Source organism: Podarcis tiliguerta (genome assembly GCF_965153285.1).
Source record: "Podarcis tiliguerta genome assembly, chromosome: 13".
Classification (NCBI taxonomy): Eukaryota; Metazoa; Chordata; class Lepidosauria; order Squamata; family Lacertidae; genus Podarcis; species Podarcis tiliguerta.
This window is the reverse complement of record NC_139546.1, coordinates 15500835-15514008: the sequence shown is the minus strand read 5'-3', so window position 1 is coordinate 15514008 and position 13174 is coordinate 15500835. Positions and strand designations below refer to the sequence as shown.

The 13174-nt window shown below is 46.3% G+C and overlaps 1 protein-coding gene across 1 annotated transcript in view; it reads right to left on the bottom strand.

Annotated features, from left to right (window-relative positions):
* Positions 1-13174, bottom strand: part of DNAJC7 (DnaJ heat shock protein family (Hsp40) member C7) — a 40682-nt gene that overhangs the window by 21044 nt on the left and 6464 nt on the right. The window contains exons 2-6 of the mRNA XM_083407795.1: positions 4865-4953; positions 3776-3900; positions 2814-2927; positions 2395-2469; positions 40-158 (exon numbers count right to left, since the gene is read on the bottom strand). Coding sequence (XP_083263921.1) covers positions 40-158; positions 2395-2469; positions 2814-2927; positions 3776-3900; positions 4865-4953 — 522 coding nt within the window. The remainder of the gene's footprint in view (positions 1-39; positions 159-2394; positions 2470-2813; positions 2928-3775; positions 3901-4864; positions 4954-13174) is intronic.

Genomic DNA, 13174 nt, shown 5'->3' with positions numbered 1-13174 from the left:
TTCCCCACCAAGCCTGTTTCTAGCGGTTGCAGTTCCCACCTGGCCACAGACTGGGCTTCAGGGTAGCGACCCAGCAATGCTAAGCATTCCGCTTTGAGGATTTTGAACCGGTGGCAAGCGGGGGCAAACTCCAGAGCACGATCCATGCAGAAGACAACCTGGAGGGGGGGGGGGAACAGTCAGTGAGAACAAGGAAACACGGGAGTCAGTTCCATGCCTGTCAGATCAAGGGACTTGAATAACCTAGAACAGCCCCCATGTGGTGGGTTCTGGGCAATTTGGGAGTAAAAATGTACCAAGTCCTTCAGGTGGAGCACCAGCCCTGCATGACGCTTGATGGAATGCAGAGCACACTAGCAAAGGTAACCCAGATCTGCTCCAAACACACAGAGGAAAGAATTGCCGCTGGTTCGATTTTATGTGCAAAAGAAACAAATGGCAGGAGATGCTGTGGGGTCTCTGCCCCGCAGTCTGTCCTCAGATGTTATTTTCTTCCAGCAGCAGAACCCGGCTGAAGAAAAACAGGGAAGAGTAGATGGGGAAGCTGCAGATCTCTGAGCTCCTCATTCGTCTGCCATAGGATCCCCCGTAACCCACTAACTTTTCAACTGGGGGCAGATCTGCATTTAAGATATGGTCCCATCTACTCTGCTCACACTTCAAATCATGAATTGTGCAGGCTGTTTATGTTAGCCAGATTTAATATGTTTCCATCAATGATAGTAAGAGGAAGATATTTAGCTCTCCCTGAAGCAGAGCGTCTCTGCAAATGTAATAAACAGGAACCTGATACTTTGGAGCATATTTTCTTTTCTTGTGATTTTGGCATTTATGCCAGAAGACAATTATTAGAGGCCTTATAACCTCACAGGCTCAATTCTATGCCACCAACGGTTCAGGACCTGCTCTCAGACAAGAATGATCAAATTAATAGTGGCTGAATTTCTGAGTGATGTCCATGTAGAAAGACTGGGCCATTATAGAGAGATTTTGTGGTTCTTAATTGATCGGTGATGTGGTAGCGTTATATTGTATTATTTATGCAAATTGATTCTCTCTGGAGTTAAAGATCTGAGTAGGACAAACCTTGTTATGCTGAATTCGTATTTTGCACAATTTGTATACACTGTTTGTTTGATAATGTGTGGTGTGCTATGCCTAATAAAGGATTGACTTTTTTTACTCTGTGAGCACTCACGTTTCGAGGCAACAAGAAGCATTCCTGAAACAGGGGGGAAACCACCCTGCTGCAACAGCCATCAGACTAACCCAACAGGCCCGGAGTGTTAAGACAAGGGAGGGCGGGATGAAGCTACCATGACAAATGGCTAACTCAAGCTCCAGGCCTCAATGAGTGACTTCACGGGCTCTCTTGCTGCTCCAGAGAAGTGACAGCTGCACAAGAAGGGGACCATTGTTTGGCCTGAGGCTCAGCTGGGTTTTCGGCTCCCCCCCCCGCCCCTTCCCATAGGTGACATCACTGCTGGGGGCAGCGGGAAGCGCCGAGACTCTCCAAATGATGGAAGGCCATGGGAAGGAGATGCTTCTTCTCCAGAAACAAAGGGCACGTTTGACGCTGCCCAAGGGACAGAGAAGCCTGGGGAGAGTCTCAGACAAGGCAGGGTTCTTCCTTAAGACAAACTTGAGATTGTCCCTGGCGAGCCAGCTGCTCTCAGCCATTAGGAGACAAGTGAGCTAGGAATTCACCGGGATATACGGAGGCCTTAACACCGGGGTCGAAGGGGCAAAGTTATTCTGTCTTAAGATGTACTCTGAGCATGAGCAGGGGGCACACGGGGACAAGCAAGAGCCATTCAAGGGAGACTGGATTCCGGTTCCCTTGAGTAACCAGAACCAACCAGAAACGATGCCTTCTGAGGAACGGCTAAGGGAGCTGGGCATGTTTAGCCTGGAGAAGAGGAGGTTAAGGGGTGATATGATAGCCATGTTCAAATATATAAAAGGATGTCACATAGAGGAGAGAGGAAGGTTGTTTTCTGCTGCTCCAGAGAAGCGGACACGGAGCAATGGATCCAAACTACAAGAAAGAAGATTCCACCTAAACACTAGGAAGAACTTCCTGACAGTAAGAGCTGTCCGACAGTGGAATTTGCTGCCAAGGAGTGTGGTGGAGTCTCCTTCTTTGGAGGTCTTTAAGCAGAGGCTGGACAACCATATGTCAGGAGTGTTCTGATGGTGTTTCCTGCTTGGCAGGGGGTTGGACTCGTTGGCCCTTGTGGTCTCTTCCAACTCTATGATTCTAACCCTAGACCTTTCAGTCCTGGGGTGGTGAGGAGGGAATCAACCCTATTTCCAACTCATTCCCAGGGAAAGACCGCATTGTTATGCGGATAAGGCAGCGGTCAGTCGACTGCAAGGCTGCTTCGTTTGTACCTTTCGGAAATCCCGTTTCTCAAAGTCAATTTCGGCAATTTTCTCGTACTCTAGAACAGTTCTGGCGTTGTTCAGCTGCAACGCAAAGCAAGAACACTGTCAGTTTCCATTGTTAACAGCCTATGCAGCAAATAATTCTAAGGTTTTTTTTTTTATTATTCAAAATATTTGCAACCCCTGCCACCCCTTCTGAAGAACAAAATTGCAGGCTGCTTTTCTGCATATCTTGAATTCCACAAATACCTGCCTTATACCTTGCAGACACTCTCGAAAATCTCTATATTTAAGAATCAAGCTAATACACCCTTAGATGCTATCAGATACAAGCAAGCCAAGGTTGTCGATTCGGGACAACCACCCTAGTTCTGCCAGATGTGTATCCCTCTCTTCAGGCAAACTCAGACTTGAGAAAACCATACCTCTTGCTGAGCTTGTGTGTTTTTATGATCCAGTTCTAAAACTCGTTGGAAGCAGCGGCTGGCAGCCATGGCGTTGCCCAGAGATAGGTGACACTTCCCCTCCCGTAGGTGTCCCTGAGAACAGAAAGGAGGTGGTGACTGGGAGAATCTCGACAGCATGCAGTGTAAATGTGGATCATCAGCAGGGGAGATGCACATATTATTTTCATTATTTATTAAATTTGTGGGTTGTTTAATCTTGCCCACGGCAACTTAAGCAACTTAAAACAGACAAGACAGTAAAAACCCACATAGATACATTAAAACCAAGAGGAAAGAAAACTACAGTGGTACCTCGGTTTAAGAACAGCCCTGTTTATAAACTATTCGGTTTACGAACTGTGCAGAACCGGAAGTAGTGTCCTGGTTTGCGAACTTTGCCTCGGTCTAAGAACGGAATCGGAATGGTAGAAGGGCACCGGCGGCGGGAGGCCTCATTAGCGAAAGCGCGCCTCAGTTTAAGAACGGTTTCGGTTTAAGAATGGGCTTCCAGAAAGGATTAAGTTTGTAAACCAAGGTACCGCTGTACATCAGAAGCATCCCATCCACTTCTAAAAAGCCACAGATAGTTAAAGGCCAAAGGCCTGGTTAATAGAGGAAAGTTTTCGCTTGATGCCTAAGGATACAAAATGACGATGCCAGACGAGCCCCCCTGGGGAGCACATTCCGCAAACGGGGAGCCACCGGAGAAAAGGCCCTGTTCTTGCATTGCTGTCCTCCAGACCTCTGACAGAGAAGGCACATGAAGGAGGGACTCAGATGACAATCGCAGGGTCCAGGTGGACTCATATTGGGAGGAGGCAGTCCTTGCTGTGGTCCTGAGCCGTTTAAGGCTATATATGTCAAAGCCAGCACTCTGAACTGGGCTTGGAAATGGATTGGTGCTATATGCTGATACCGTCTTGCCACATGGAATAACATACCCGCAAAAAGCTGTCGTCCATCCTGACGGACTGCTGGGCATCCGCCAGGGCCTCCCGGAATTTGCCCAGCATCATGAGCGTGGCAGCACGGTTCCCATAGTAGCTGGCATTGCTGGGGCAGGCATCTGGAGGACAGGGAGCAGATGCGTTAAGCACGACAAAGACAGAGTAGAAATCCCCACCTTACCCTGTCCCCAAATCCTTGCCTTTTCAATAAGATGGAAGCAGAAAGCAAACACCATTCACTGGGAAGCTAAATTCTGGATCCCTAATGAAACTCAGAGGTCTGTGGTTTTGTTTGCACGTTATTATTCTTTAACAATTAAGGTTTGATAAAAATCGAAAGGTTAATTTTTTAGATCTTGTGCCAACCCTCACCACCAACTCCCAATAGATTTTCTTCTCTCCCCACTCCCAGCAAAATGGCACTTAGTAGAAACCATTCATTTCAATGTTTGTGCCTTTGCTCTGGGCATATAAACGGCAAGGAAAGAAAAGGAAAGAAATGGGGGGAGTGGAGAGAACAGAGGTTAGAATCAGCAGGAAAGTTAAGGAAAGTTCAGAGGGCAAAAAATGGGGTGGGGTGGGGTGGGGGGGAAGACCCAGGAAAGACCCACTCTGAAATTTCAGCCCAATACTGCTAGCATATTTTTCTAGCTGCCTCCAAAACCATGTTTAGCAACTTTTAAAAAAACTAGTTTGTAAGGCTGAGATTCTCAGGACTTTGAAGTTTTTACCTTTCTGCATGTGAAACAGTCAGGTATGTGACAGCTTGCTTACACAAATATGGTTCAACTGTGATATTGAGAATCACAGTGTTGCTTGGTGCACAAGAGAAACCTTGCCATTACACAGGTGTTACAAAAACCTCTGCATCCAGGAAGTTGGATCTTACTGTGGAATTCTGTTGCTGACTATGTATTGCCTACCCTGAACCGAGGCAAAGTATTACAAATCAGAGCAGAAGTGTGAGCTTTCGGAGGAAGGAAATCAAGGCCCTTGTGACCAGCACCAAATAGACCCACAGGCACATTGCACCAATTCTCCGATTTACAAACCAAGAAAGCCATTCTTTCTCTCTCTCCTCACCTATCGCTTTTGTGTAGTAGTTGAACGCTTCATTGTAGTCCTTCTTGGCGTAAAAGGCATTTCCTTGCTCCTTGAAGGACTCTGCTTCTCTGAAAAGAAACAAGCTATCACAACCAAGAAGAGGCAGCAAGATCCAGCATAGGCAAGACAACAGGACAGAGCAGGGCTTCCAAATGTCTGAGTTAATTGACCCCCTGATGAGCTTCTGAAGTTGTCATCAACCCCAGTCCAAATTCTTAGGAACGTAAATGAAATGAAGAATGTCAATATATAAACAGCATTTATGACTCAGTCTCCATTGCTAGGACTCATAATATGTAAGTAATAAGGAATACTGTTATACTGAGAAAACAAATGTTAAATACAGGTTCCTCATTGGCAAGCGATGTACATGCCTGTGTCTTTTGTTTCAGAGACTCGTAGTTCCCAATATATTTTTTCATACTACACCACTTGAGCTTCTTTGCCACCCTAGGCTCTTTTTGAACCCCAGGTCTTTATTCACATCCTGCACAATCCCACTGACCCCAATATCAACCACTTTGGGAAACCCCAGGATAGCGGGTCATGAAATCAGCTAACCATGGCGCTAATGGCGAAGACTCCTCCCAGAAGCAGGAAACCCATCCAAAGCTGTTGTTCATAAAGAACTGTGCACCATTTCTAGGCAATCACCAAGGATACATGGCTGTCCTAACCATGGTTTAAAGTGAGTTTCAGATCCTGGTTAAGAGGGAGATCTGGTTTGCACCAACTGTGGCCACCATTGGTGCTGTTGGAGGAATTCATGTGTTAACTAACCCCTCCCCCTTTTTCCTTTCTCCTTCTGTGATGGAATTCCTATTTGGGGACTTCCCTGGCTTTTTTCTGGCCCACGTAGGACCAGCATGGATAGTTGGCCTTGGTGAGGATTTGACGTTTTCATCCCCAAAAAGTTTTTGATTTGAGTTTCTATTGAAATGAGGCTGCATTTTAATGTTGTACTTAATCTTGTTCCTAAGTTGCATTTTAATCAATTGTTCTTATACCTGATGTTAGCCGCCCTGAGCCCGGTCTTGGCTGGGGAGGGCAGCGTATAAATACAATTTATTATTATGATTATTAACTATGCAAGTTTCTCGATTGTTCCTTTGCAACCGTACCATTACCTGTCTCACACCTAACATCACATGACATCGGGTTAGAGGTGGCCATGGCCAGGGGAAATGGCCTGATGGGCCAAATTAGGAAGCATGGGGGGCCCTAATTAGGCCCATGGGCCAAATTAGGAAGCATGGGGGGCCCTAATTAGGCCCATGGGCCACAGGTTTCCCACATGGGGTTTTAAGGGTATGTAGGTTTGCATGTGGTTAATGAATCAGGAAATTACACCTGTACCTTTGTTTCTGCTGTGAAGGACCTGAACAAAATGGCCTATGTGGCTATTCCTCCTGATTGTTACAAAGAACCTCCCAAGTTGAAAGAAAATATGCCAGTGAATACTAATTTCAGAGGACACAAAGTGATGGGATGGTACTAGCTTCATCCCCTTCCTTGTAGGATCCTGGTCTGAAAGGACGTTGGCTTGTACAGCGAGTCTCTTATGTTCTTGCAATGGCCCAAACTGACATACTCACGGGCAATATTTTTAGTTGACCAGAATGTTTTCAATGGGCTAATCAAGTAATAGCTGCAAAGCGGACCCAAAGCGTAATGGAGAGACAGCTTTAAGCAGATCTCTTCAGCAGAGTGCCACCTCCTCACTACTCCCAGGCAAGAGGCAAGAGAAAGGCACTCTGGAGTGGACAATGCCAGCTATGTTAGGACAGCCCCTTGGAGAAAAGAGCAAAACAATAGAGAGTTGTGTTGGGGTGTGTTAACATGGTTTTAACCTCATTCTGGCCCCAACACTGGCCACCCCCTCTGGATTCCCTTCCCCCAAGGGTGTTCTCACTAGAATGGCATGGTTCATCCATTCTGCCAATACAATAGAAGCCAAGGACATCTCATCTCCCCAGGGGGCTCAGGGGCGGTGAAAGCCATGACATGTGCAGCTCACGTTTCCTGCAGCCAATCAAATTTGGCTCAAGAAGCTAACCATGGCCCTGATTCGTCCCTTGCTTATACATAATATAGTGGTTTAAGAAGAGTGGCACAGGCAGTTCAATGGGTTTGGGACAGTCAAAGAACAATTTTAAAAGTTCCAAAACCCCTCATTTTCACTTTTTTAAATAAAAAAAAAAAATACTGTTATTTATTGCAGGTAGACATGAGAAAACAAGGTCCACATTACGACATAATTTGAAACCAGGATTTCCCACTCTGTGGATTTGTGTTGGGCTCACTTAACAGAGGAGACTGGAATCATTCTCTTCTGGCTTGAAAAGCAAAGTCAGTTCCCCACATCAACACACTGGAAAATGGTTTCAGAACAAGCCTAGATCAGAAACATATGACTGACCCTAGTCTGTTCTCACTAAAAAGAATGTAAAACAAACCACAGTTTTTCAGGTCTGGACCGTCACACGGAACTGTGGCTTGTTTGAAGTCAAGAGCAAAAGCTCCTACTTCCTCCTCACAGGCACGAAATGGGAGAGGAGAGGGCAACAGATTTGAGTCCAAGGCTCACTGTAGCTTATTTTGTCAGAACCAGACCAGTGAGTCTTTTTGGAATATTAGGAGGTTTAGGCCTAGTTCTTACAAATAGCAGGTGACGTGGTAACCCTGTGCCGGCAGTCTGTCCCGTTATGGACTGCAGGTGGGCAAGAGAAATGGACGACTGCCACAATGTAGAAATCGCAAGACGTGTTTCCTGCTCCACCCACTCAAACCTTCTTCCCCGCTTTCGGGTTCATAGCCTCTTTAAAGAGATACTGATACCATCTCTTGAAACCTTTCTGCACAAGAAGAACAACTACAGTTGGTCTTTTTTTAAAACAACAACAACAGGTGACTGCCAAAGGAGTAACAGCAAGTGCTTATCTTTTCCTGAAGGTGCTTTTAAAAACAACAACAACAACCCTCCCACATCATAACTAATGGACTGTTCCCACTTCATATCCCAGACATTTCCCCACAATAAAACTGGTTTGTTCAGCAGGTTAGATTTATATCAAGATTGGGCCCAGATCACCACATGTGAACAAGCAGTATGGAAGCTGCCATGCCAGCTGAGTCTTTTCCCCATTTATCCATATAAAAGCTTATTTAAATAGAAAGGGAAGAGATATCCTTATTGGACCTGGGCCATGTAAATTTTTGTAATTTTGTAATTGCTCATGTTAGAGAATGGAAAGATACAGTGGTACCTCGAGTTGTTACCTTCGGGTAACGTAATTTTGGGTTGCGAACACGGCAATCCCGAAAGTGTATACTTCCAGGATTCTCTGTGCGCCACATGTGCAGAAGCGCTCTATCGTGCCATGCGCAGAAGCAGCGTCTCTGGATACGGACTTTTCAGGGTAAGTACAGACCCCCAGGATGAATTAAGTTTGTACAGTGGTACCTTGGGTTAAGTACTTGATTCGTTCCAGAGGTCCGTACATAACCTGAAACTGTTCTTAACCTGAAGCACCACTTTAGCTAATGGGGCCTCCTGCTGCCGCCGCGCCACCGGAGCCCAATTTCTGTTCTCATCCTGAAGCAAAGGTCTTAACCTGAAGCACTATTTCTGAGTTAGCGGAGCCTGTAACCTGAAGCGTATGTAACCTGAAGCGTATGTAACCCGAGGTACCACTGTATCTGGAGGGTCCACTGTATTTTAAAAGATTAGGTAAGAAAACTTTGGGGACGATTAGAAGTAATAAAGCCAACTGCAGGAAGGGAAGAGAGGGGAAATTACAGAAGTATTAAATGGCTGGAAGTTGATTACTCAAAAAGAAAACAGTTGGAACTTCAGAGAAGGGAACTGGTTTCATTATATTAGATTAAGCATCTTTTAAGGTTAGTGTCGGGACGCGGGTGGCGCTGTGGGTTAAAGCCTCAGCACCTAGGACTTGCCGATCGAAAGGTCGGCGGTTCGAATCCCCGTGGCGGGGTGCGCTCCCGTCGTTCGGTCCCAGCGCCTGCCAACCTACCAGTTCGAAAGCACTCCCGGGTGCAAGTAGATAAATAGGGACCGCTTACCAGCAGAAAGGTAAACGGCGTTCCGTGTGCTGCGCTGGCTCGCCAGATGCAGCTTGTCACGTGACCCGGAAGTGTCTGGGGACAGTGCTGGCTCCCGGCCTATAGAGTGAGATGAGCGCACAACCCTAGAGTCTGGCAAGACTGGCCCGTACGGGCAGGGGTACCTTTACCTTTTTAAGGTTATTGTCTGGTCTGCACTAAGAACAGTCCAATCGGATTCTGAACTCCTTCATTCTTGTTTATTAATTAATGATGTATTAGATAGCTTTGCAACAACTCATATTTAATTTGTGCATTAAAGATGGATGCATTGTATCTTACTATATTTTTGCTTATGCTGTTGATTGTTGGACCACGGGCTTTGGAATGTGAAATATCAACCAGTTTCTCATTGTGTCTGATGAAATGGGCTACTGTGGCTTAATGCCACTTTATTAAACAGGATTCTGGGTCCTGTTCTGGATGTATAATCAATTCATGCAGGGCCCTAGGCCAAGCATGTGGGGCTCTGTGAATCTGCCCTATGCATATTTGCCCTAGAATGCTCCTTAAAATATCCTGCGAATACATATTTCCAAAGAGAAGATTAATAATGGCAGGGAAGCTGTTTTTTAGGAGGTTGTTACTGATGTTCTCATTAAAAATCTCCAGGAAGCGTCTGAGAAACAGGAAAAGTCCCTGCAACAAGTACTGAACACTACAAAGAGGGTTTCGCTTTGACTGCTCTATTAGAGCTTTCACTGTTGCTTTGCTAGAAGAGATATACAGTGGTACCTTGGGTTACATACGCTTCAGGTTACATACTCTTCAGGTTACAGACTCCGCTAACCCAGAAATCGTGCTTCAGGTTATGAACTTTGCTTCAGGATGAGAAAAGAAATCGTGCTCCAGCGGCGCAGCAGCAGCAGGAGGCCCCCATTAGCTAAAGTGGTGCTTCAGGTTAAGAACAGTTTCACATTAAGTACGGACCTCCGGACCGAATTAAGTACTTAACCCGAGGTACCACTGTACAGCCTTTTGCACCAAGGAAGCTTAGCGGGGGAGGGGGGGCAAATTGCATTAGGCTTTTTTGAAGGATCTGAAACAGACAAATCAACAGAAGCTCACAGCTCACACACCAAAACTACAGCTACCGAGGTCCACCATGTTTCATCAATGTGGAGAACGCACGAATCAGATATATTTCAGAAGTGAGCCCTGCACTTGTTTACGAACTACTCCTACTACCACAACAAGGGGGGAAATTCTGATCTCCTGATATCATGAGTGATTGTTTCTGCTCCGAACAGATGCCAAAGCCTGAATGAGGTCATTCTGCAAGGCCCGCACTGATGTAGGCTGCGTCCCCCCATTTGCTACTTTTAAAGCTGGAGAAAGAATCTGGCTCGGCTAAAAATACAATCCAGTTCTCTGAATGGGTCTCTTTGTTGGGCGAGGAGTTGGCGTCCCTCTCTGGTGAACCCTGGGGGTGGGGGACAGTTACAATAAGCATCTAAAAAAGGAACCACCCACCACTACTAAGGTCTTAGGCATTGCACAGCTGTGCCAGGAAAGACTAAGATGTGCATACCTCTTGAGTACCACACACCAGTACACTTCCACAGCACCGAAGCAGGAAGCAGGTGTGAAACCCGGCCCCTCGCAGCCAGATGGAACAGCAAAACAAGATTAAAAAAACCCAAATGGCCATTTCAGGGACAAAGAGCTGATAAGCAACTGAATCCAACTGTTAGAGAAAAGATGGAAAAAATGCACACAGCTTCTGGTTCCACCTGCAAGGAGAGAGACCCCAGGGATGTCCCGCTTCAATTAAAATAATATTCAGTACCTAGTCCCCAGGGCTGTGGCGAAATTCAAAAACGCAGCAGCAAAAAGTGCAAGACCTGAAAAATCAAAAAAGGAAGTGGGCGGAATTACATCCTCACTCTGTCTTCTATGGCTTCCATTAGTTAATGGCTCGATCAAGGCTGAGGAAAGACTCTCAGATGCCTGCTAAACAGAAATACCACTGAAGAAGACAGATGGTGAGAGTAGCTCAGTTGGTAGAGCATGAGACTCTAAATCTCAGGGTTGTGGGTTTGAGCCCCACGTAGGGCAGAAGATGCCCACACGGTAGGTGTTGGACTAAGTCAGGGGTCCTCAAACTAAGGTCTGTGGGCCGGAGAAGGCCTGAGGGACTCATTTATCCGGCCCGCGGCGACCCCCACCGCCCGCTTGTACCAGCACTGTGCGGCTGCCCACTTCCGGGTCGGAGGAGCACCGGAAATAGCTTGTGCGCATGCGCAATTGTTGTTTGTGGTGCACATCTGGGTTGGAGGAGGCCCATGGACATGCGCACAAGCTATTCCCGGTGCTCCTCCGACCTGGAAGTGCGCCAGAAATAGTGTGTGTGCACACGTATGGGTACGCGCTCCCCCGCCCTCTGGGCGATCGGCGCTGGAGACAGTGGCCCGAGGTGCAGTAAGTTTGCTGACCCCTGGACTAAGTGACCCTCATGGTCCTTTCCAATTCTACAATTCCCTTATGAGTACATACTCATCCTGGTTCAATCTCAGGTCAGGGGTGAGCAGTATTTCCACTGCCTGTCTTTATGTCAGGCTGAGTTCAGCAGAATAGATCATGCAGCATATGCAAAATATATGCATATGTGGGACAATTTATGTAAGCTGCCATGCCCTCAGCACAGTTTTTAGGTGTCCCAGATATGCGACTTTCAAACTGTGTAGAACTGGCATTCTACAGATGGCAATGAGATCACTAAGGATGGACAAGCTCCTAAGATGGACAGCTTGCCCACCACTAATCCTTTCTTGCAATGTGCAACTGCAGGAGAATGCTAGATTATGTTCCGGGTCACACTTTCAGTTAAAGCAGAGCAACAGGTTTGGCTGGGGAACCTGCATGAACCAAGCGTGAGGTCTAGAGTGCATTGCATATTTTTCTGCAATGTGCTAGGATTCTGCAGCAGATGTGCAGGAGAAGTTCTCATGCCAAATAATCTATATGGAAAGCTTTGAGTTTCCTGAGGAAACAGGAAAATGTCTGACTAGCTTTTCCACATACAAAATTCAACTTAAGACCAAGCATGAAGCAATAATAGGGATTCATGTTTTTTTCATGCCTGGGGCCTAACACATCCTATTTACCTTAAAGTTTCCCCTTTCTTCTTTCAGGCTGTGGCTCACAAAATTATCCTTTTGCATCTAGCAAGCACCGCGGGCATGCAGTGGCTGTTTCCTGCAGCACTCCGTGAACAGGGAGATACAATCTAAGGTGCAGGGAAATTGAATCATTGCAAAATGAGGAAATTAAATATGGGAGGCTGGAATCGAAGGTAGGGCCTGCCCAGAGATGAGTATTGTGCCTGCTCCAGATCTGACTTGTATGATGGCAGGCCAAACAACTCACAATGCAGGTTATTGTGGCATGAGAAAAAATATCCATCTGTGCGCTGGTGCCCTCTAGTGTTTAGCATGGAAAACAGTAGTCTGCCTGCTCCAGCAAGGTGTTCAAAAAACAGGCACTGAGCCACATGGCTTGCACTTCATTCTGCAGATTTCTTTCGTATACACATGGGCAGGGCAGGAAAGGAACTGAGAAAGCTGCTGCTGGCAAACTGCAACCTCAAAACAGCATCACTGAGATTCTCTTTCCTGTTAAGGGCGTGCCACAGATCACTTTGCCTGCAGAACACCACTGCACTGCCTCCCTAGGAATTCAGCAGCCTTTGGTTTCGTTTTCCTGGAAACTAGTAAGCTGCCAAATATCCAGGAACTATGAGAGACTCAAGGAGCTGCTGAGTCCTCGTGCTCTAAATAGGTCTGGCCAGAGAGAATTCTTGGATAGGGCACTCTCAAAGCTGAGAAGAAGAACAGTTCTCTTCAATCAAGAAAGCCTTAAAGCTCATACATGGCAAATTAAAAAATAAAAATGAAGGGGGCAGAAAGGGGGTGGAGTTGCAGGAGAAATGACTCTGGCAACCCCACTCGCCTTTGAACGCAATGGGTTTTGAATGAAGTAATTTTGGCTATGGGCACAATCCCTGGAACATAACCTGCTGGGTTACTGTATTCAAGAAAATAGGCATTAAGTCTTCATAGTTATGCTGCTTTACCATTTAAATATACAGCGGAATCTTGGTTCTCAAACGCCTCCGTTGTCGTACATTTCAGTTCTTGAACGCCAAAAACCCAGAAGTAAATTCTT